Here is a 21,567-nt window from a genome sequence, read left to right on the forward strand (position 1 = left end):
TTCTTCAGCGAAGCATATAAAATCTATGAATATCCTATTGTTTGATAGTTTATAATTAACATCAGGTTGTTCTTTCTGCCTTTGACAACTTTGAAAACAACCTTTGTGATTTTGAAATCCTGGGATTTAATTATAAAAAGGACATCTTTAACATGAAAGTATGTTATTCATTAGCAGTAGGTAAAATGAAATGATTTTTCCATGTTGTAAATGTTTGAAGACCAATAATATTTTGAAAGTATGTAAAAAAAGACACACTATAAATAAGTGGAAAAGTTAATGTCTATGCACAAGAAGTAGCTCGTCTGCTTCTACCTCCAAAAATCTTGTCAGTGATTCCACATAAATGTTTACTTCAGACAAGTCTATAAAAAATGTAAGTTATTATAGAGTTTAAAAAATATAAAGTTTACTAATGACTTACAAGAAATATTCATCACTCCTATTTTTACTGTGTAATTCAAGCTACCTATTCATCCAATAAATATTTAATTCCCTAAGTACAATTTACAATGATAACTTTTTTTTTTTTCATTTTCCCTATTTGTATATATAACTATCAACTGAAATAACATAAAATTTTTGCTACCAATTTCTTTGTTTGGAGTCACCATATTTTTTCATCAGCTATCTTTACAGTCAGATATCTTTTCTGTACTGGACTTAGGAGTAGTCACTTTTTTCATCCTAACAGAATTGGTTTTAGCTTGTAATCAACATTCTGATCAACAGGTTTTTGTGCACATTTTCTGCTTATGGGCCCAGTCCTACTCCCGTGAGAACTTTAACTTCAATATAAGTAGAGTCAGGTATTCAATGTTCTCTTTTAGTCTCGTTTCATTTCATTTCTACTAATAATGTTTCTGTCAGTCATTTATTGCTTGTTACACTGTGAAAGCTGGGGAGGTTTATAAGCTAGTCAGTTGTTGTTATTGCTGAACAGAAGTGTGCAGGTCCAGAAAGAAATCCTTAATATCATCTAAACTGTTCAAACTAGCCAAGTTCACTCTATCGCCAGCCTAAAGTTTAGACATTACTAATAAATGAATAACCATTTTGACTGAAGACAAAATATTGAATTTACATTTTCCGGGTCTAAAAATTGCATTTAGTTTTCAGGTTTCTGGGGAGGTATCAAAGCAATTCAAAATGTGCTTTAAGCAGTAGCTAATAGCCTGTTGCTCTATCAGTCTCATACCTCCTTTCTGCACTTCTCTCTTCCTCCTCCCACAGTAAGCAACATGTAAAATACAACATTATTACTTAACAATATGGGTAAGTACTTTGTGAAAGTGTTTATTGTGTAGTTCATTGCAGTTGTACAGCCTAAAAACAGCAAAAATAACCTATGTGCTCAGATTGGCGTTTCAACAGGAGAATATGTAAGGAAATATTTTATCAGACTTTATAATGAATTTGTTTATTGTTAGACAAGAGCTCCCAGAATATGTTTTGGAAACAAACAAGACAAAAACTGTTTTGATTTTAATCAAAAATGTATTTTCCTCATAAAAAAATTTTACATACTCACTGTGTCTACTCTACAGAATTTGTCCATTTCATTACACCATGTGTCAATCCTAGTATATCTGTTCACTGCAAAAACTCGTGGCTAGTGTGTGTAATACAACACAGGAGGAGGTATTGCTCAGTTCCACTACTTTTATGTAATAATAATTAAAAAAAAATACAGAAAATGTGGCTACTTTCACTGTATTCCAGACTTAAAAGTCTCATGAAAGTTCTAGAAAATGAAGTTAATCGTATTTGGTTGGTAGAATACCCTTAGAAGCCATATTTAAAATTCTTCTCTTATGCTGAGGCAGTACATATTCCCATTTGTCAGCAGCAGCAAAGTCCAGGCATCTGATTTCTAAATGAAATACTTTTTCTTGTTCCCTTTTTGTTCAGCACAAATGCAGTCACGTGATTTTTATTTCAGAAATTGATTGATATTTATGACATATTGGTTGGTACACCTATTACAGTTGCTTTTACTTCCATTGCTGTGCTTTTTTCTTTGCCCATGTCCCAAAGACTGATTAAAGGAGGATAAAGCTCGTTGAGTGAAAAGGATTGCTTCTTCAGGTAATTCTTTAGATAGCTGTGTCCGACGTCATAGTTTGTCTCTCGTGAGACGCAGCTGTAGAGATATACCACAGAGATGATTCCCAGAAGAGTACCAAGGCAGACAAGGAATCCTATTATGTTGTTCTTTTCATAGCGTTTCACTGCTAAGTCCAGTCCTTTTGTGGTTACATTGACACATTGTTTCTTATTTTGTGGATAGATAGTGGGAATATCTATACAAATCTTGTATTCAGTTGATGGATTTAAATGCGTCAGGTTGTATACCTGTATATCAGATGGTACTCGAGCGCTCTGCGCAGCCTGAGAGTTTTCAGCTTTCAGAAAAGCAGTCCATCTAACGCTGGACTTCAGAATTTTAGAACTTGCTTTCCATGAAACCAAAACAGAATTAGATTTTATATCTTTTATTTTAATGTTCAAAGGTCCATTGCTGTCCTGAGGGAAAGAGCCATCCACTTTAATCATGACTGACTTTAGGTCTGCCCCAACTAAATTTGTTGCTATGCATGTGTATAAGCCACTTTCTTTTTGTGTTACATCACTTATGTCTAATGTTCCTTCAGAGTGAATGTAGTACTTATTAGAAATAGTATTAGGCAAAAGTTTGTGTCCTGATGGCGTTATCCAGTAGATTTCAGGTTCTGGTTCTGCTGTTGCTCTGCAGTGTAAGGAAACATGGCTGCCAGTTTTCAAATCCAGAGTAGATGGAAAGCTTTCAGGAGCTATCAGAGGGAGACAGATTTCCATCATTTCTCGGAAGTGTATCTGTCTGACGTTCTGGCCTTGGAATTCGGGAGGGTCTACACAAAACAGAGACTCCGGCTCCATGAAGCGAATATTTGTTTTATTCATGTTAATCCAGCGGATGACACAATCACATCTAATGGGGTTGCTGTGAATACTGACTTCCTTCAGGTTAGGCAATGATTCAATTGTGCTGCGGTACAGGGCACTCAGCGCGTTGCTGTTGAGCATGAGTGATTCCAGCTTGGGAAGTCTGTAGAATGCATTTGGATGAATGTATGATAATCTGGGGTTGTTGGTAGCTTCTATTTTTCTTAAATCTGGCAAATTATCAACAGCAAGGCTATCTATGGAAATCAGTTCAGGCATGTTATTAATTCCTAACTCTTTTAGGTGCAGCATATTGCTAAAGTCTCCTCTTCGTATTCTGTTAATGGGATTCTTATTTAGGTCCAGAAATTTAAGATTTGTAACCTTTTGAAGAGCAATGTGGGGCACTCTAGCAAATCTATTGTCATAAAAGGAAATGCTTTCTAAGTTGTCAAGGCCAGCCAAGGCATTATCTGGTATTTCAGTGAGATTTATTCCAGCTAAAACTAGGCTGCGCAGATTGGTAAGGGCCTTGAAGTTCATATTTTCGATTCTGATTATTGGATTTTCTCCAATCATGAGAATCTCCAGATTAGGAATAGCTTCAAACCACTTACTGTTGATCATTTGCAGACCATTTGAATTGAGATGAAGTCTGAGAAGATTATTGAGGCCTATGAAAGCTCCAGGTGCAATCACAGAAAGCAGGTTATGATTAATGTAAAGCTCTTGTAAATTGTGGAGTCCAGAGAGACATTCTTCAGGGAGTTCAGTAAGTTTGTTTTCTTCAAGGTACACAGAAAGCAACTGTGGTATCTTTGTAAGATTAATGCTGGCCACTGAGGATAAATTGTTCTGAGATAAATCTAGACCAGTTAAATTCACTGGAAAGTCTACTGAGTGTTCAATTTTTGCAATATTGTTAGTCTGTAGAAGTAAAACCTGTGTGTCAGCAGGCAGTCTGGCTGGAAAATTAAAAAGGCCTAAATCATTACAGTCCACTGTTGGAGCCTCCATATACACAGACTTGGGAGTGAACCAAGGTCTGATCTCACATATACATGACTCGGGGCAGTCTGCTTTTTTTTCTACAGCTTGTACTACTGCAGTGATAACTAGGCCAAGTAGAAAATTAATTTTGAGTTGCATGTCCTTCATCTTAGCTCAAATGTTCAGAAAAGTAACAGACCCCGTAAGTATTCCACGGTTATGGTTTTGCAATTCAGTATGACCCGGTCAATTGATAAAACACACACTTGCATTTGTCAAATGCTGATTGCGAAGGACTTTCTTCCTGAGGATAAGTGATAAATTTGCAACCAACTTGTCCAGTAGTAAGAGACATTTTGTGGAAATGAAGGTCACTCTGTCCTTGATGACATAAAATTGATAAGCTTTGTGAAGATGAAGCATGTATAGATGGTCATAGGAGATTAAGCAATTCATTTATTTAGTAGTATTAACTTCAAATCCCATGATTGATTAGTGTTTGCAGGAATGACAGGATGACCTAAAATATAAGAAGAGGAAATAATTAGTATAAGAAACTATAAAGTTATAAATTAATTTAGCCATCTCTTGCTATCTAGTGTTAATTATTGCAAGTAAGAAAAGAAAATGACTGTGGTGCCTAGAGTATTGTAGTGGTATCCGGATAGCATAAATGAAGTTAATATAGTAATATATCTTCAGACTTGTAGCTTGTCATACATCCAGTGGAGCATTGCTCTGAAGAAAGATGAAGATCCATAAAGTATAAAGCAAAATATATCAGTGAGATTTTTCTACATATTTTATGCCCCTTTAAAATATTTTTTTCTTACAGTTATCACTAGAAGCAGACTGAGTTCTGTTGGCTTTGAAAATGTAAACACTGAGCAAAATCCTACAGAGCATGAATATTTAACTTTTGAACATAAAATTTATAAATATAAAGAACATAATTTATGTTTAATCAAAGGAAAATTGAATGGTTGGATTAATACACATTCCTAATGATGACATTCTTAGGCAAGCCTTTGAGATATTTATACAGATATTTACAAAATTGATAATCCACTAATTTTATCATTTTCTAATTCCTTTTGTAGCTGATGTTTAGGAAGAAAACTTTTTCTTTTTTTTTTTTTTTTTCCTCTCTCTCTCTCTTTAAAGCAATTAGAAAGGAACATGTACCTTATATTAAATGTCTTGTCATTTTGGCAAATTTAGTCTAATTACTGGCTTGCTTATTTTGGCTTCAATAACTTCAATTGCAGGGAATAATAAAAACAGAAAATTGTCTTTAAAGTGATAAGAATATAAGAAAAAACAGCCAACACTAGCAGTTGCTTTTTCATCTGTAGCTCTGCAAGAATCTGAAATTTGCTATTAAGTTGCAGATTGTCTTCATATTCCAAATGATAATAAAGACTGGAGTTGTAGCATTCTGAAATGTCAAATGTGTCCTCTCTTCAGATTTTTGGTATCTCTTTACTTTTCCTGAGGAAAAATATCCTACTACAAGTGTACATTGTATTCCAAGTGATATAATTCAAAAGCTTCTGTGTTTTTATATATGAAGTAGTATACATTAGCTGCTGCATTTACTTCAGAATATAGACTATACACTAACCGTTACTAGACTTTGTCTCAGAAGGCTGCTATATGATACACATTTATGCCCTTTTTCCCTTTGGCTTTTGTATTAAAATTCACAATGGCATTGTTTACAAACTGTAAGATGAGATCAATGCTTCATTGACATTGATAAATAACTTCTGAGATGTCGTTGGTATCGATAGACAGAATTACAAAAGTCAAGTGTCAAGGATTTGGATTTTAGATTTCCTTTGCAGGCTCAGGAGGATTGGACATGTTGATCAAATAGGCATTTCGTATCAGCTCAGAAGAAAGGTGTTGGACAATGTTGAGTATTGAAGAACATTTGGCAAATGTTTGTGGCTTCTGTGTTATGTACATTTTAAGACATTTAATATTTTATTTTAACACATAAGTATATCAAAAAAGTGAACAGACAATGTGTGAGGTAAACATACAGAAACATTCTGCTGTTTTGAGGATTAATAATATGTTTTTTGTGGAAATGGCCCAGTTTATACTGAAATGCAAAGCTATGTCGATAGAAATAGTAAAAATATAATCTGTTCCTTTGTTCTGGGAAATGAGATGAACTTGGAGCTTGCAGAAAAATAGAGATTTGCATTGGACAGCTAATGCCTATAACTTGCTCTTAGTTTAGTCATCAGAAGGCAAGGTGATGTGCCTTTATGGAGTACTGTCCCATTTACTAAAGGTCTCTCAGTAGAAATCATTCAATGCCAAATGCACAGATGTAATTTACTATATAGGCGGAGGAGAGGATTTGGAGGAGGAGGGGGAGCACTTTTTGAGTCCTGTTCCTGATGCAGTTTCTTAGGCATGTGTTCCATTGACTTCTGGAATTTTAATTGGATTGTATATTACAAATATATTTGTATGGCAAATACAAATTGTTAGCTTCTAATAATTGAAATGTCATTGGAACTCTTACCTGAGTAATATAGATATTAAGGTTCAATAAATTGCTCCTGCAGATATCTAAGCTCAGCATTTAAATTCTGTTATGATGCTTAGGACTTCTGCTCAGTAGAGGTGCTGGGAAAGTATTTTCGGGGAGTATAACTATATAATTGACCTGCTTTTTTGCTCCACCCTGACATTTGCTGTTGGTCACTGTGAATGATAGGATGTAGACAGAGATGGACTTTTCACGTGTAAAGTACTAGGTACCTGAGATGCTGTACCAGGAAAAGTATGTATATTACTATGTTTTTGTGTGCAAAAAACCAACATCAGTTAGCTTCTATGGGATTCTTGAGCCCAAAACAAGGACATTTGTGGAAATTTTCACTTCATATATTAATTAGACTGGGCTTTCTGCAAAAGGCGTCAAAAAGATGTGGGAGATCCAGGCTGAAATTCTTCTTTATGATTTAATCTGATGTCTTTTCTGTTTCTGGTGAATGCTTCAGCTAATAAGACACCAGCTCAAGCTCCTGTAGTGTTCTAGCATTAATCTTTCTTATTTCTCCAGTTGAAGTGCTTCTGCCACGTATAAAATATTCACTGGGGTTGAGTGCCTTGAATAACAGATTGTAGAATAATTTTCACCCTCTCCAAGCCTACAGAGTCATCATTCTGAAATACATTGTTTCACTTCAGAAAGTTTTTTTGGTTTAAATAGTGTTATATTTGTGTATTATTTTATATGAAAATGATTTGCTGTTGACTTCATTCAAGGTATGGAATAAAAGAATATTTCTAGAGTACTATGGGCATCCATGGTGGCTTGTGGGACACTAAAAAAAAAAAAAAGAGAGAGAAGCAGTGAAAGGCACAGGAAAAACAGTGTAGGATGGTTTGGATGGCAAAACATTTGCTTTGGTCTTTTTGTTTCTAATAGTATTATTTTGTGAATCTTCAATATACAATGTTGACAAAAATGTTAAGAAAGCATGGATTACTGATGTTAAGCTTTCTGGTCCCATTTGAAGAGATCAAAACCCAAAATGAAGTTAGGCAGTATGACTTTGCTCATGTCAACTGGTTGTATTGATTGTGTGAGTCTGTGTTCCTGTGTGTATGTAATTAATTTCTAACCTTGAGATGTGTACAAACCATTTTGAACTGAGAAGTGAGCTGCAGTTTACTGTAATAAAATAAACCTCATGTAAACTGCTATCTTGCACTCAAGACTATAAATTATAATTGAAGTTCAATTTCCTTGAAGAATGCAGCCTCACAGAGATAAATGTTTATACTGAAAAATAAGCATTTAACTTTGTGATACTTTGAACTTTGGGAACATGTTGATTCCCTTTCTTCATTAATATACTGATAACAGTAAATAAAGATTAAATTGAAATACTCTTACTAACTGTGACTTTCAGAATTTTTATTAATGCCTTCCAGTGCTTTAAAGCTAAGTGCTTTGTACCATCTGGAGCTTTATGTGAAAGTTTTGCATTTCAAATATCCAATTTTAAAGGTACCAGTAAAGAGGACAAAGAGAACCTGAAGGTCATTTGTCCTGTTCCTTGGAATAGTATTTAAGGTACCTGAGATTTACATATAGAGGCTTCCTGTGCAAAAGTAGATTTTTTTTTCTAAACAAACAAAATAATTCAAATACTGCAGTTACGTAAGCATAATCTGTTAAGTAAAAACACTATTTTTATTATAGCTCTTTTTAGTGGATTTTGATGGTGATTCAATGTATTTGATGTGATGCAATTGATTCTTAAAACTTGTGCTGACTATGATGCACAACAGCCAAGCCTGTAGAGATGAGGCTCAGCAGCAAACTACCACCTGCTAGCTGAGCTGTGGGATTAGTGTTTTCACACAAGCAGCAGCAGGAGCTATGCACGGTAGTTTTAAGGTCTTTGATGTAAAAGTCTTTACTAGAGTGCACTGAAAAATTATTATTAGCAGTCTGATTGTACGTGTATTTCTTCATTTGGATAAAATGTTGTGGTTTGCTTCCTAGTGTCTGCAATTGAAAAGCCTAAATAGCTTCTGCATCTAAAATGTTACTATTGCTTATTAGTAATAATAATTATTCGATATTTTATTATTGTTTTTCTGTGCTATAACTTCTATCATAAAGTATTTAAATTTTTGTCGAGAGACTCTTTAATTTCTTTTGGAAGTTCATCCCTGTTACATTCAATCCATAGTTATGGTCTTATTAAATACGGTGTGTCTCTTGCTTGTAAGGTATTACCTCTTGCTTTTAGGAAGACACGCCCTGGATTCTTTGGTAAGTGTGACTTTTTGCAACCTAATTATCTCTTGTGTAGACAATGATTGGTATGTCTTAATTAGGTTTGTTTCGTTTACTGCTACTGACAGCTGGAGCCTTGGTTTACAAGAGGGTATCACCATTATTTGAGCTGGAAAAGACATTCAGTGAATGAATAAACTGAGCAATGTTTCTCATCACTGGAGCAACAGACAGCTAAAAACCAAGTCAGAGTGGGCAGAAAGGAAAAGAAACACGTCAGGTTTTGGCAATCTTTCTTTTCCACTTCAGCAGTTAGAGAGACAGTGATAAAAACTAAAAATGCAGCAGCTACACTGCAATGTGCCCTGCTGGCAATAAGGCAAACAGTTCACTTCACAAGGACCAATTTAGAGGTGGCAAGCATTTTGAAAACACAGCTGTTCATACAAAGCTACCTTTCAAAAACATCAACTGAAAGAGCCACTTCTCGGTTCTTGTCATTATAACCACTTTGAGCATTTCTGTGGACAGAAATCCTGGAAATGTCAACTAACCAAAAACTGGGGATGAGATTTCATTCCTCACTTGACTGTGGTTACAGCACTTCTTTTTTTTTTATTATTATTATTATTATTTGTTATTTTTTAAAGTCAGAATCATGGAGTTATACAGACTACATTTGAAAATTTAGTATTTTTCTGACACTTTTTGTGATGTTCTTCTTCCATGCTTGTTGAATGATTAAAATAGAAAAGATGTTTTTTCCTGGGGCATTTTTATTACAGTACTATTGATTAAGAAAAAAAAAAAGTGCAACAACTTATTTATTTGAAGTAGTTCAAGAATTGGTACTTTTTTTTTTTTCCCCTGTATAACTAGGATGTTTTTGTTGAAATAAGTGTGGAGTCTGTGATGGAGGAATAAATATAAGTTTAGTTTTAAAGCACAAAAAGATAATACAGTAGATTTTCATAAGAGAACCTGTCCTGAAATAAGATATTTCTGGAACTATGCTCTACTAGACGGTCTGATACAATTGCTGGAAATTATATAGGCTTTGTAAAAATAGAAGGAATTTCTGCTGGAAGGAATATGGAGTCTTGCTTTTATTCCACACTCCATAGCAAGGAGTTTCATACAGAATCCTGCTTCTCTTTACAAATTAACAAGTGCAAATTAACAGTTAACTGTAATACACTCTTACTGTTTTCTGTTGTTATATATGGCGAAGACACAGTTTCACATTGAAATGCGAATGGGTGTTTCTGAGAGTCTCAATTTTGAGGTGTTCAACTTGGGTGGCTGACAGTATCAGATGATAGTTGGATTTTTAGAATCTTAGGCTGAAAAACTCAAAAGTGAGTATCTAAAATTCGTGGACATGTTTGAAAAATTTGACTAGGGATTACTGTTGGGATGTTGTTTTAATTACGAAAATCTACTTTACTTTCTTCTAATAGTGGATTTTTAGAACTTCAGGCTTGCTCTGTATAGCAGTAAGTGCAAGATGCAAAGGAAAAGGCAAAGCTACTTGTATTTAACCCTAGAAACAATTTGCAGTGTCTGAATATTTATATATTTATTTCAGTGCATGTGTTTATTTTGTGAACTTGTTACACTTTTTTTTTTTTTTTTCCATTTTTGGAATAAATTTTCCTGGGCAAAAGCCAAAAGTATAAGATGCTTATTATGTCTGTAAAACAGAACAAGTTCTCACACCATAGACACTACAAGATAAGAATGGCATGATTTTATATGTCATTAAAAGTTCTTAGCATCCATGGGCATTATGTGATTTGAGTCTACTTTAATGTAAAAATAAAAATAAATTCATAAAAACATTATGACCAGGTAGATCCACGTGAGATTTACTCTTTCTCCTTCATTAAATGAGTCTGGTCTACTACCGTTGTGCTCTTGTTTACTGTATGTTGAAACAATTTCACAGATATCAGAGGAATCACCAACATATACAATTCATTAAGAACTTATTGTAGTTGTATCTCTTGTATCAGTTAAAAATTACATTAAACAAACTTTGTGATATTATAAAGCACAAAGCCTTAAAAATAGATTTAAAATAGATATGTTAAAAGTATGTACAAGAAAGTAAAATGGAAGCCAAAGGAATATTAATATATGATATGTGAGAATTTATTACACATTTCATTTTAGAAAAACATTTAAAAGGACTTGAATGAACAGTTGGTAAAACCTTTTAAAAAATTGATAATGGAAAAGATATTGCACTTGTTTCCTAATGTATTTTAAACTGGATTAGCATGATTGACCATGGAGTGGCAGATAACTGTGGGACCACCTGCATGTGAAGCAAGGCATTTATCAATCATAATCACAGTGCATAACAGAAATAATACATAATTTTGTTACTATTCTAAATTTGGCACTGGTTGCGACTGCAGCATTGTGCATTGGAGCCATAGTGGTGGATGAGGACCACTGTCCTGTGCGCTAACTCGCTGCAGAACAAAATTGTGATCTGTATTCCATGGAGCTTACAATTCACATACAGGAAAAGTGACGACAGATGACAGGGCAAGAAAGAAAGAGAAGTCACCATGACAATCTCAGAACATACCAGGTTTTATTTTTTTCCTTTAACCATGGCATAGTAATTTATTATCATGATCTTGGATAAGTTTTCCAGGCTTTTCTTTTAAATTTTCAGTCTGTAAAACTGAAACTTTCTCTTTCATGTGCTTTTGACTTATTTTGACTTATTAAAATCTGACAGTTTCACAAGTGGCATGGCAAAAAAGGATGAAAAGTTATGATACTGGGTAAAGGAAATCATCTTTTCATCAATTAGTTACCTTTTTTCTTTTTTTTGACTACTGCTCCTAACATGAAATACACAAAATAATATGCAGGTATTTCTTTCTGAGTGAGCAGAGATATTAGAAAATTATATTTACATGACAAGATGATGAATTTCAATTGAAGTTGCGCACTTTTCCATTTTTGTTATAATCTATCATCTCTGTTCTGATTCCTTGTATAGCATTCCAAATCCTCTTGTAATAATTTCAATGCTTGTCAGTTAGACTACATCTAATAACTTTATAGACTTGTATTAATTGTAAAATAAGCCTCAAAGTAATCAGATTTCTTTACTTCTTCAAAAATCAGATATTGAATGTATAATTCTGATTTTTTTCTATTTTTTTCATTGCTACAATTAATTGTTTTGATTTCTAAAATAAAGCTACATATCTATTTTCTAGTTGTCAGAGAAAATAGTAAAAAGATTGAGAATAACTTTTCAAGGTACTTAAATCTTTTGTATCCTTGTTATAGTTCCTACCCTCAGAAATGTTTCTTTGTGTAAGTGGGTTATCTATTGTTGCCATTACCAGGCAATTATGTTAAAAAAAAATAATATTGCTGTAAGTTGGGAAAGTAATGTGTTAGTTCAATTTAGATTCATCCGTACATGTTCAACTTCTTTTTGACAGTTGTCATGTTAGTAGCGGCAAAGCACATTTTGGCAGTTACCTAGGCACATAGTTGGCAAGGGAACGATCACGTTCGGGATGTGGGTGAATGTACCCAGTTACCAGATGCTCCAAGCAGATGGCCAGAACTAAAGATGAGTTAGACCAGTTTTGGCTGGATTTTCTAGAAAGCTACCACACCAATTCTGGGGGCCCATAATACATATGACTAGTAAAGAATCCTAGCCAAAATCAAGCAGAGCTGTTGGCAAAGTCTGCATTTTGTATTTTTATTTTGTGGTTCTTACAATGTAAATGTTAAACATGCCTACAACATAGAAGCAGGTGTGCTCAGGTGGTTGTAATATAGGCAAAGAAAGATAGTGGCGGTATTTATCACATAATATTTTCCTTGTGAATTTATTTTGATTTTTTTTTTTAATTTATCATGGGAAAAAAAGGTCACTGTAATAAAATTAGCATAATAGTAAGGAAGATAATTTTAGGAGCTGTAATTTCTGTGTATAATTTTTCAATAACAAAGATTTAGGTTTGAAAGACCTGAATTAATTTAAACCGTCAATCTTTAATGGCAGACTCCAAATGTTTAGTGTTTTCATCTTTCAGTTGTTGCTATATTTATAATTTGTTTTGAGATATCATCATGTCAAGGTAAATGTCCCTACACCTAAAAAAATAAACACCCAGCAACAAACCAAACCAACCAACCAAACAAACACAGTGCACACTGGATGGGATTTTAAACTACAATAATCTAAAGATATAAAAGGGCCTAGTGAATACAATTTTATCAGGAGCATCCTGATACAGTCTCAGCCTGTATTTGATGTATACTGCATGGAATGTGGTTTAAGATCCACGAAGGGGAAAAAAAATATTGTCATTGGAATTAGTGGAAAATCCTGAGTAAAATATATATATATGTTTGAAGTGCCAGTAGTGGGTGGGATAATCTTTTCTATATTTTGAATCTTCCCAGCAATTTAGGCCAAATTGCTTTAACTTTATGATTGTGAATATATGGGGTGATTACTTTTATCCTGAGCCACCTGTGGAATCAGATTCACAATGTATTGTTCAACAGAAGTGGATTATATATATATATATATATATTTTTAAATATTCTTCAGGCAGTGTAGAGATATGGACTGATAAAAAAACAATTTCAGGATGCAAAAACTGACAAGGTGTAAAACAGAATATCCTTTGTAAGGATTAGGAAATAATCCTTGCAATCCTATTTTCTGCTGTGTTTTATATCCATTGGAGTGATTTATGCATACTCATAAATTACCTCACAAAGATACTCATTTCTGATTGCAGAAAGTATTTTGATTTGTGTTTAGTTTTAATGACAGTTTTTGCTTGGTTGAGCATCTCATTGCTAATATTTCATGTAAAGTTCTTTTTTTTTTTTTACATGATTTAAAAAACTAATATTATTTTCAGACCTGAAATTATTGCTTTTTTGTATTTATGACCCATTCGTCAGCTCTAATCCACACTATAAGATTATCATGGTTCATTTCTTATTTCCCCAGAAATGAATACATTTAAATGCAGATCTTATTTTCTTTTTATGATTCGTTTTTCAAAATAGGACCAGAAGAAAAAGGATAAATACAAGATAAATAAATAGAGGCACTTAAGCTAAGTACAGTATCTCTTCTTGTATGTATAGCACTACAGCTCAATAATCATATACTTCTAGAAACACTAAATGTATCTTCTTTCATTTTTTTTCTTCCTTTCATGTTGTTAAGATAATTTATGTCCAAGTTTGCAAACTTATTGATTCCATTGTACCTCTCCAGCATGTGTAGACTCAGAGCCACCCTTCCCATCTCATTTTTCCCCAGTATATAGTCCTTCTATTTTTTCCCATTATATTAAAGGATTTTTTTTGTATACCTGAGTTTTTTAAAGTCATCCATGTAATCGGCAATATTTAAAACCACACATGTTGCTGTGTTTCAGAGAAGAAAAGTACACATACACCATGGAAAAACTTAAAGCAAAGAACACGTTATCAACTCTCTATGACATTTGGAAGGGTTGATTTCTCTCTTACTTGGTCCTTCCTTGGCCATTGAAACCAGGCAGAGAGTATCTCGAAAGTTAATCCACTATCTCAGAAGAAAAGGTGAAGGTGGCAAGGTGATACTCTAAAATTGTAACATAAGTCTGCTTTTATGCAGTAGTGTGTAATAATAGGTAATGCAGGTATTTGTGAAGGCCAATAACAGACCTACTTGCTTGCATTACCTGATGCAGTACAAAGGCCAATACCAATAAATGTGCATTGGGGATCAAGTTGTTTAACCCTAGCTTAAACTGATAAACAAGAATAATTTAGCTTTGCTGTGTGGCTTTTTCTGCCAGTTCTTATAAATGTGAACTGAATATGCAGTATAAGTTCTCTTGCAGGATAATTATCCTTCCTTCAGGCAACAGGTGTCACCTTATTTAGTATTATAATGATGGAAGATATAAACCACCTGTCTTTCTCCTTGCAAATGACTCTGTGTCCTCTGTTAATGAGCATGGAAATGTCACCTTAAATTGCTTTAATGTTCTCAATCCTAAGAAAACAAAGCATGGAAATAATTTGAAGTTCAAAATCCACACCAGTTGTTAAGTTTGCCTTAGTATGCTTTAAATTGTCCTTACTATGATATCCTATTTTTATGTGGGCAATGCTGATTTTGAAGTAAGTCTAGATTTGACTTCTATAATTTGGAACACAGAGTACAGAGCAGTGTGAGCATTCTAACTTCTTTATTTTCAGACCCTATCTCTGGCTCAATTTTCATTACTGGTTATCAAGAATAATTGTCATGTATTCCTGAAGTTCCAGCTCTGAATCTCCAGTGCCATCTGGTAACTTTAAACTGGTTAAAGGTTGACATTATTCTGGAATCAAATGAATGGGTAAAGCAACACATCTGAATGGCTGAGAACTTGAAAAGTCCTGAAAGCATTCCTCTGAAAGTGACAGAATGTTCTTTTCTGTCTCCTGTCATCCATGAGACAGAAGAGATAATGTGAGGAATCCAGGAAAGATTTGAAAGTTACAGAAGTAATAAGTAGAAAGTTATAGCAAATATGAGGTGAAATAGCTTTGTTTGGCAGTCCTTCAGGAACAGGCTTTTAGGGTTGATCAAGACTTGCATTACAAGCAGTAAGGAAAATACTCTGAAGGCCATAAAAATGTTTGGCTTGAAAACTGGGTTTCAGTTTCATTGGTTAATAAAGGTCTGTCTTGGAACAAAACAATGAAAAATTATTGAGATGAGCTCTCTTTACAGTCAGGATGTCTGATTCCTTTTAATGTCCTTGTGGTTTATACAGCCATATGGACAGAGAAAACTGATTTTCACTAGCCTAAACTTTTAATGAAAGGTGCAGGATCTACTCTAGGTAGGGACATAGACACTTAGTTACAAAAATCTATCATTACCTTGAAAGAAAACTGGAAGACTGCAATTTCATATTGGTGAAGATAAAGCGAAGCTTGGTTTTTGGTTATTGTCGGGTAGGGATCGGTGCCCGGCCAAAAAGATTTCACAACAGGTTGAGCAGGTTGTGTTAACAGTAGCTTGGTCTGTTATCATTTTATTTTTTTTTTCTGCCAAGAGAATCCCTGTTTTGAATATTTTTGAATGTATTTCCAGCAGGATTGTGTGTGCTTTATCATAGTTATAATAAATAAGACATTATCTAGGATATTTTGGATATAAGCAATTCTTACTTGATATTTGCAGATCAAAATATTAACTATTACCTAAGCTCAGCTAATAAGCACTTATATTTGTGTGTGTTTTTTTTTTCTTAGGGTGAATAATATTATTATAATGCTGTGTGCTTGCCAAAATGATAACCTAGGAAATGCTTAGTTGAAGAAGTCTTTATGACTTTCATTTGTTCCTCTTCCTGGTTTTCCTTGCTACCTCCTGGGTTTTATTAATTTCAGGCACTGCTATAAGACTTTGTGACTGCGTGTCAGAGAAGAAAGAACTACATTCTGTTCAAGCAGAAAGGCTCCTGATGATGTCCCCAAATACTTCTTCCTTATATGTGGAATTAATTTCTAGAGCTGTTAAGGAAAGAGGGGCAACATGTCTGTTCTCTGAAGTAGTTTACAGAACACACAGTCCTACAGCAACCCAATAACGCTTTTTTGAATTGAAAGGTTTGTTTTGATTTATTTTGCTTTCCTTTGTAGATAAAATAGTAGATTATGTACAAATGTGATCCCTGAAAGATAAACCTGTATATTCTAATGAAAAATATTTCTGCTTAATTTGCTCAATTGTGAAATACCATATATTTCAAGCAGTTTCTAAGGTTTGACATGATTAGACTTCATTAGTTTGGTAATTAGTTTAAGCAGATTGTTTTGGAACGGGCTCATTCCTGCTAGTGAGTCAATCATATTTTGTTACAAAAGTTCACTCTCAAAGTATTTTTCACTACAATTTTAATTGCTTTCTTTTTTTTTTTTATTAAGAAAAAAGATAGTTAAGAAGCATGAAACTGCAAATTTGTCTCACTGAGAAAAATCCTTAATTCCAGAGGCTGCACATACTAGTTTGATATTGTAAAGTTTGTGTTCTGCTTCTGCATGTTATAGAAAGAATGTTGCAGGGTTAGGTGGATTGTATAGACTGGTAACAGGGAAATGCAGGTAATTACCAGGAAACATCCTTCCACTGTAACAGTTGTTATAGTACAGTCTTTATTAAATATCCTTTGTTATGTTCAAAATTATTATCATCAGATTTTCTGTCTGATGTGACAATACTAATGGGAGCACTGACAATGCCTGAAATACCACATGCGTTTCTTCATAACATAGACGTCAGATAAAGTTGAAGAGATTGGCCATAGGAAAGGAGGATCCATATAGAGTGTTCAGCAGTTAGGACATGTTAGAATCCAGGTAAGGTTAATTGTGGTCTCATTTAATTTTGTAACTGGAAAACATTCAGAGTAGTTATTGATGAGAAATCAATTTAAGGTAACTCCATCCATATCTCCCAGCCTGGCACATATTGATTTGGGAGATGCTGATATGTAGCATTCACAGTCTTCTTGTCAGTCAGTTTCAGAGTGTAAATGAATAGTATTTGGTAAGAAGAGTTATCATACTCTTTGTCATGGCTATGACTATTTTGTTGTTTTGTTTCAGTTTGGTCATCTTAGACGCTGCTTAGCTTTGTAAAATAGCTTTGGAATTATAAGGAATTTGCTGATTTCCTTCTTAATACCTACAATTCTGAGCGCAAAAGCACAATTTAAACTGGTAATATAGTACCAAAATAAAGCTCTGTTTTTTTATGAAAACTATAGGTGCAAACAGTCATAACTCAGCTTTTCTCTGCTAGAGGCAGAGAGGAGAGTAAGATGAGGGGAAAAGAGAATCTCTTTTTTTTCTTTCTGGTTTTGTCTTTCTCTTGCTTACCATCTTTGGAAGTTAACTGAGTTAGAAGTAAAAATGAATAGATTTTAACTTGTTTCTACTTCTACTCTACTAGATGAATAGCAGCACTTCACTAAAAAAAATACATTTATTTTATATATCCTTTGAGGACTCTCTTTTTTTTTTTTCTCAATCTGAGGGCTTGTTTTGCTCAGGCTGAAGCTATCTGTGTAATGGATGTTTGGAGACCCATGTGGCAAGATTAGACTTCTCAATCCTTTTTATGCCCAAAAGAGGCAACTGAAAACAGCAATTATCATGCCATCAGCCTCCTACCAGACCTCAGCTTTCATCACGCGTAATTTGAAAGATCTCAAATTGTAGTCAAAGCTCTATGTTTCTTTAGGTTATCAGTGTTTCCTGCTTTCTGCAGCGTGCTGTCATGTGTTCACTTACCAGTTCTGGATAATGGGTTTTAACAGCAAATGATTAATTGATAAATTCGACCACTCCATTCAAAAATCGCATGAAAACAGGTTATGACTTCTAAATATTTTTTGCAATACTTTTTGCATATAAGCAATTTGAATTAATACAATAGCTGTTGTTTGATATTCTAAGCTTACTGTTTAATTTGTGTAACTTTAATCTGTGTAATGCATTCTGTTGGAGTGACTCTGTAAATGAATGACTCACTTTTCCAAAAATTATTTCTTATAAACTGTGTTGAATCCAAACCACAATTTCCTTTGCAGCTGAAGAATTGCAATAATAGACCCCAAATTTATTTTGAACAGCTTTTTATGTGAATATGGTTTTATTCATAGAAACAAGTTTAAGAAGAAGAAAAAAGAATGTATTTGTGAATAAATATATTATAAATTTATTTTTATTATAAATAATTATATGTGTGAAAATATATGTGAATATTGTTCTAAGATATGATGCAGAAAGTCTCAGTCACCTTGCATTATTTCCTCCTATATTTAACCTCCTATGTGATACACATGGGTTCTAAAAATGCTACAAATACTTGTGAACTGTTTCCTGATTTTTTTTTTTTTTTTTACGTACAAGGAACTTGCAGAGTGGCCCAGTGCACAGTGTTTTTTTCTGCTGAGAGGTGCTTTTTATGCCACTCAGAAAAGTCTATTATTTCCTAAGGGCTCAATTGTGTCTGGTTAGGCATAGATTACAGAATAAAGTGGTGATGAGCTGCATTTTCTAAGATAACCACGTGGACCTAGAGTGTCTCTGGAGATTAGACTTGTACAGAGTCACGCAAAACTTTACTGAGATAACCACATTGGCCTAGAATACCACCAGAGGTTAGTCTTGCACAGAGTTGTAAACAACTGTTCCTATCTTCTTGCAGTGGTTCGTCAATGCTGTAGAAATGGTGGATCAAATTCCCTATCTGAGGACAGGAACTGAAATTTGGGGTTCTCAAATCTTTGTTTCCATGATACGAGAAGCAAAAGTCACAAGGCACTGTTTTTCGTATAAGCAATAAGATTTTGACTGACAGAGTTCTAATCACAATCAGGTTAAGTTAGTGTCAGTTTGCTTCCATTGTTATAAATAAAAATGAAATATTATTAAACCAAAACATACCATAATAAATAAGCTACAGTTTAAGATACCAGAGCAGGATGTTTCATTGATAAGAATAGAAAAGTATTGCACAGATAAATCCTCTGGAACGGTCATTATACACACCAAATTATTGCTCGCTTGCTTTTTAATAGCATGTCTATGGCCTTGACATTTAATCAGAGCAAGAATGGCATTTATTGAATCTCATTCAATAAGTCACCAATTAAAATTATTTTTTTAAGGCCAGTAAAATGCAAAATGCTTGTTATTTTTATTTTATTACTTTATGTGGTTTTGTTTTCCCTTGAAAACATGTTTGGAAACTTTAACCATAAAGTGTTGTTCCCCTGCATTTCATATATTTATTTTATCTGTTTATCTATCCGTACAAATACAAGAGAAAACACAGGCAGGATTTTGTTTAAAAATAAGGAGAACAATTTCTAGATGTATATACCACTAAAAAGGGTATTAGTTTCTTCTGAAGGAGTACTTGGATCAGATATTAAGTTTATATAAGAAATAAAGTAAGTAATATATGAAGAGCTAGAACTGACTTGAAAGCGTTCATGCAGATAGAACGCACAACATACAACCTCTGTGCTGTCATGGATGGTTTTACATATCTATACCAAGTGTGTCTAAATGTAATAAAATCTTTATAAATTCTCATTAATTGATGGAGGATTTGATACACTCAAATAGAAGTGTAGAAATTTTCTAGTAGTTTGACTCTAGTTTTACTTGTTTAATAGAGATGTAGATTATGGTTTATTGGTATTTACATCCTTGGTAATTGTTTTGCTTTCCAATATAAAGAACTAGGCTGCATACATGCATAACATATTAGAAATGCCATTAAGCAAATGAATGTGAATTAATGTTTTGCCTCTTTATGCTATGCAAAACACAAATTTTCCCCAATTAATTTACAATTGATTGCTCTATATTGTGCCCCAAGGGAATGGAAAAAAAAGTCTGTTTCTATGTTCCCTACTATTCTGTTTCTGTAGTTTGATTAAACTAAACATCAAAAGAATAAATTATTTACGCATTACTAAAGGTAAATGATTTTAATTGCAAGAATCTAATCACTTGTATGTGTGTGTATTCTGGACTAGGATAACATTGCACCTGAATTTATTGTGTTTATTTATCTGTGATATATTTTTAAAGCACATGTATCCAAAGGGTGGCGTGTGTTTTCAGCATTTGGACTGCCCAATATACGTAGGTATATGTGGTCTATATGAAACAAATGTGTTGATCTTTGTCCAGTTCACCAGTGTAAGCTTGCATTAATATCTGAAGTACCTGTAGCTTGCATTCTTGCCAAAGCATAGATACATATTTAGCCTCTGTTAGTTTACCTTCTCAATCTAAGAGTTTCCTGTGCTGCTCAACCCGTTCAGAACTTCTGACCTGTTCATGACTGCTGCAACACTGTTGTTTTTCTTGTCAATCTAATACCAAAATTCACAGTTTTAGCCAATGCCATCCTTCCTATGTTTTACAAAAATCTCCTTTTGTGAAAATATAACTGGGCTTCTTTATACTTCTTTTTGTTCCTCAGCTTCTAAGGTGCATGGTGATGTAGAAGAAATCAGAAGAGACAAGCAAAATAGGCAGAGCAGCATTTACTTGTTAGACCTTTTGAAAATAGCTGTCAGGAAGAATATTCAAACATACAAATGCTTATTTAAATCCAAAGTTTTTAATTTTTGATTATTCTGTTTCAAGTACAAATTTAGAAATATTTTTATTATCTGAATTGACACAGTCATGTATTTTGGATGACAAATCAGTATTTAAGCAAGCTTTTTCCTGTATTTTATCCCAAAGTCCCATCCAGAAAAAAATGAACTGGGAGGTGGGAAAAAAAGTTTAAGATTATTGGCTTGACTTATGGAACTGAGGCAGGACTCATAGTTTATATTGACTGCACAGAAAAAGGCCTGTGTCCAGGACCTGGGCTGTAGACCTCAGGTGGCCTCTTTCCAGCCTTCAAAATGCAGAAGAATGACAGAATTCTCCTTAATGTGTGCTCATTAATGGCTGGCTTCAGATGGCTCCCTTTTTAGCATGCTGGTAGTATTATTATTCTGGTAGTATTATTATTCTGAGGCATCTCTTCATAAATTATATAGCACCTAAGCATGTAACGGAGTTCACTTCATTTAGGCGGGGAGGGCAGATAATTAAAGATTACCTGTGAAATGTTTTAATTCTTACTTTGAACTAAACCTTAACCCCTGACAGGTGATGGGAGTTGGAGATCTACCTTCTGATTATGCTTTGGAAGATGGTATCTCCTACATCATTAAATAAGTTTTGAAAGTTTTACTCATTTGGTATATGGCATAGAAATACACTAGAGCTGT

The 21,567-nt window shown here is 33.9% G+C and overlaps 2 protein-coding genes across 12 annotated transcripts in view; one reads left to right on the top strand and one right to left on the bottom strand.

The window, feature by feature from the left end:
• IMMP2L (inner mitochondrial membrane peptidase subunit 2) overlaps window positions 1–21,567 on the top strand; it is a 465,930-nt gene that overhangs the window by 199,132 nt on the left and 245,231 nt on the right. The gene's annotated exons all lie outside the window — the stretch shown is intronic.
• Window positions 1,512–21,567, bottom strand: part of LRRN3 (leucine rich repeat neuronal 3) — a 32,832-nt gene continuing 12,776 nt past the window's right edge. The window contains exon 2 of the mRNA XM_013199688.3: window positions 1,512–4,435. Coding sequence (XP_013055142.2) covers window positions 1,957–4,083 — 2,127 coding nt within the window. The 5' untranslated portion in view covers window positions 4,084–4,435 and the 3' untranslated portion in view covers window positions 1,512–1,956. The remainder of the gene's footprint in view (window positions 4,436–21,567) is intronic.

The sequence above is a fragment of the Anser cygnoides genome, chromosome 1 (assembly GCF_040182565.1).
Source record: "Anser cygnoides isolate HZ-2024a breed goose chromosome 1, Taihu_goose_T2T_genome, whole genome shotgun sequence".
NCBI lineage: Eukaryota > Metazoa > Chordata > Aves > Anseriformes > Anatidae > Anser > Anser cygnoides.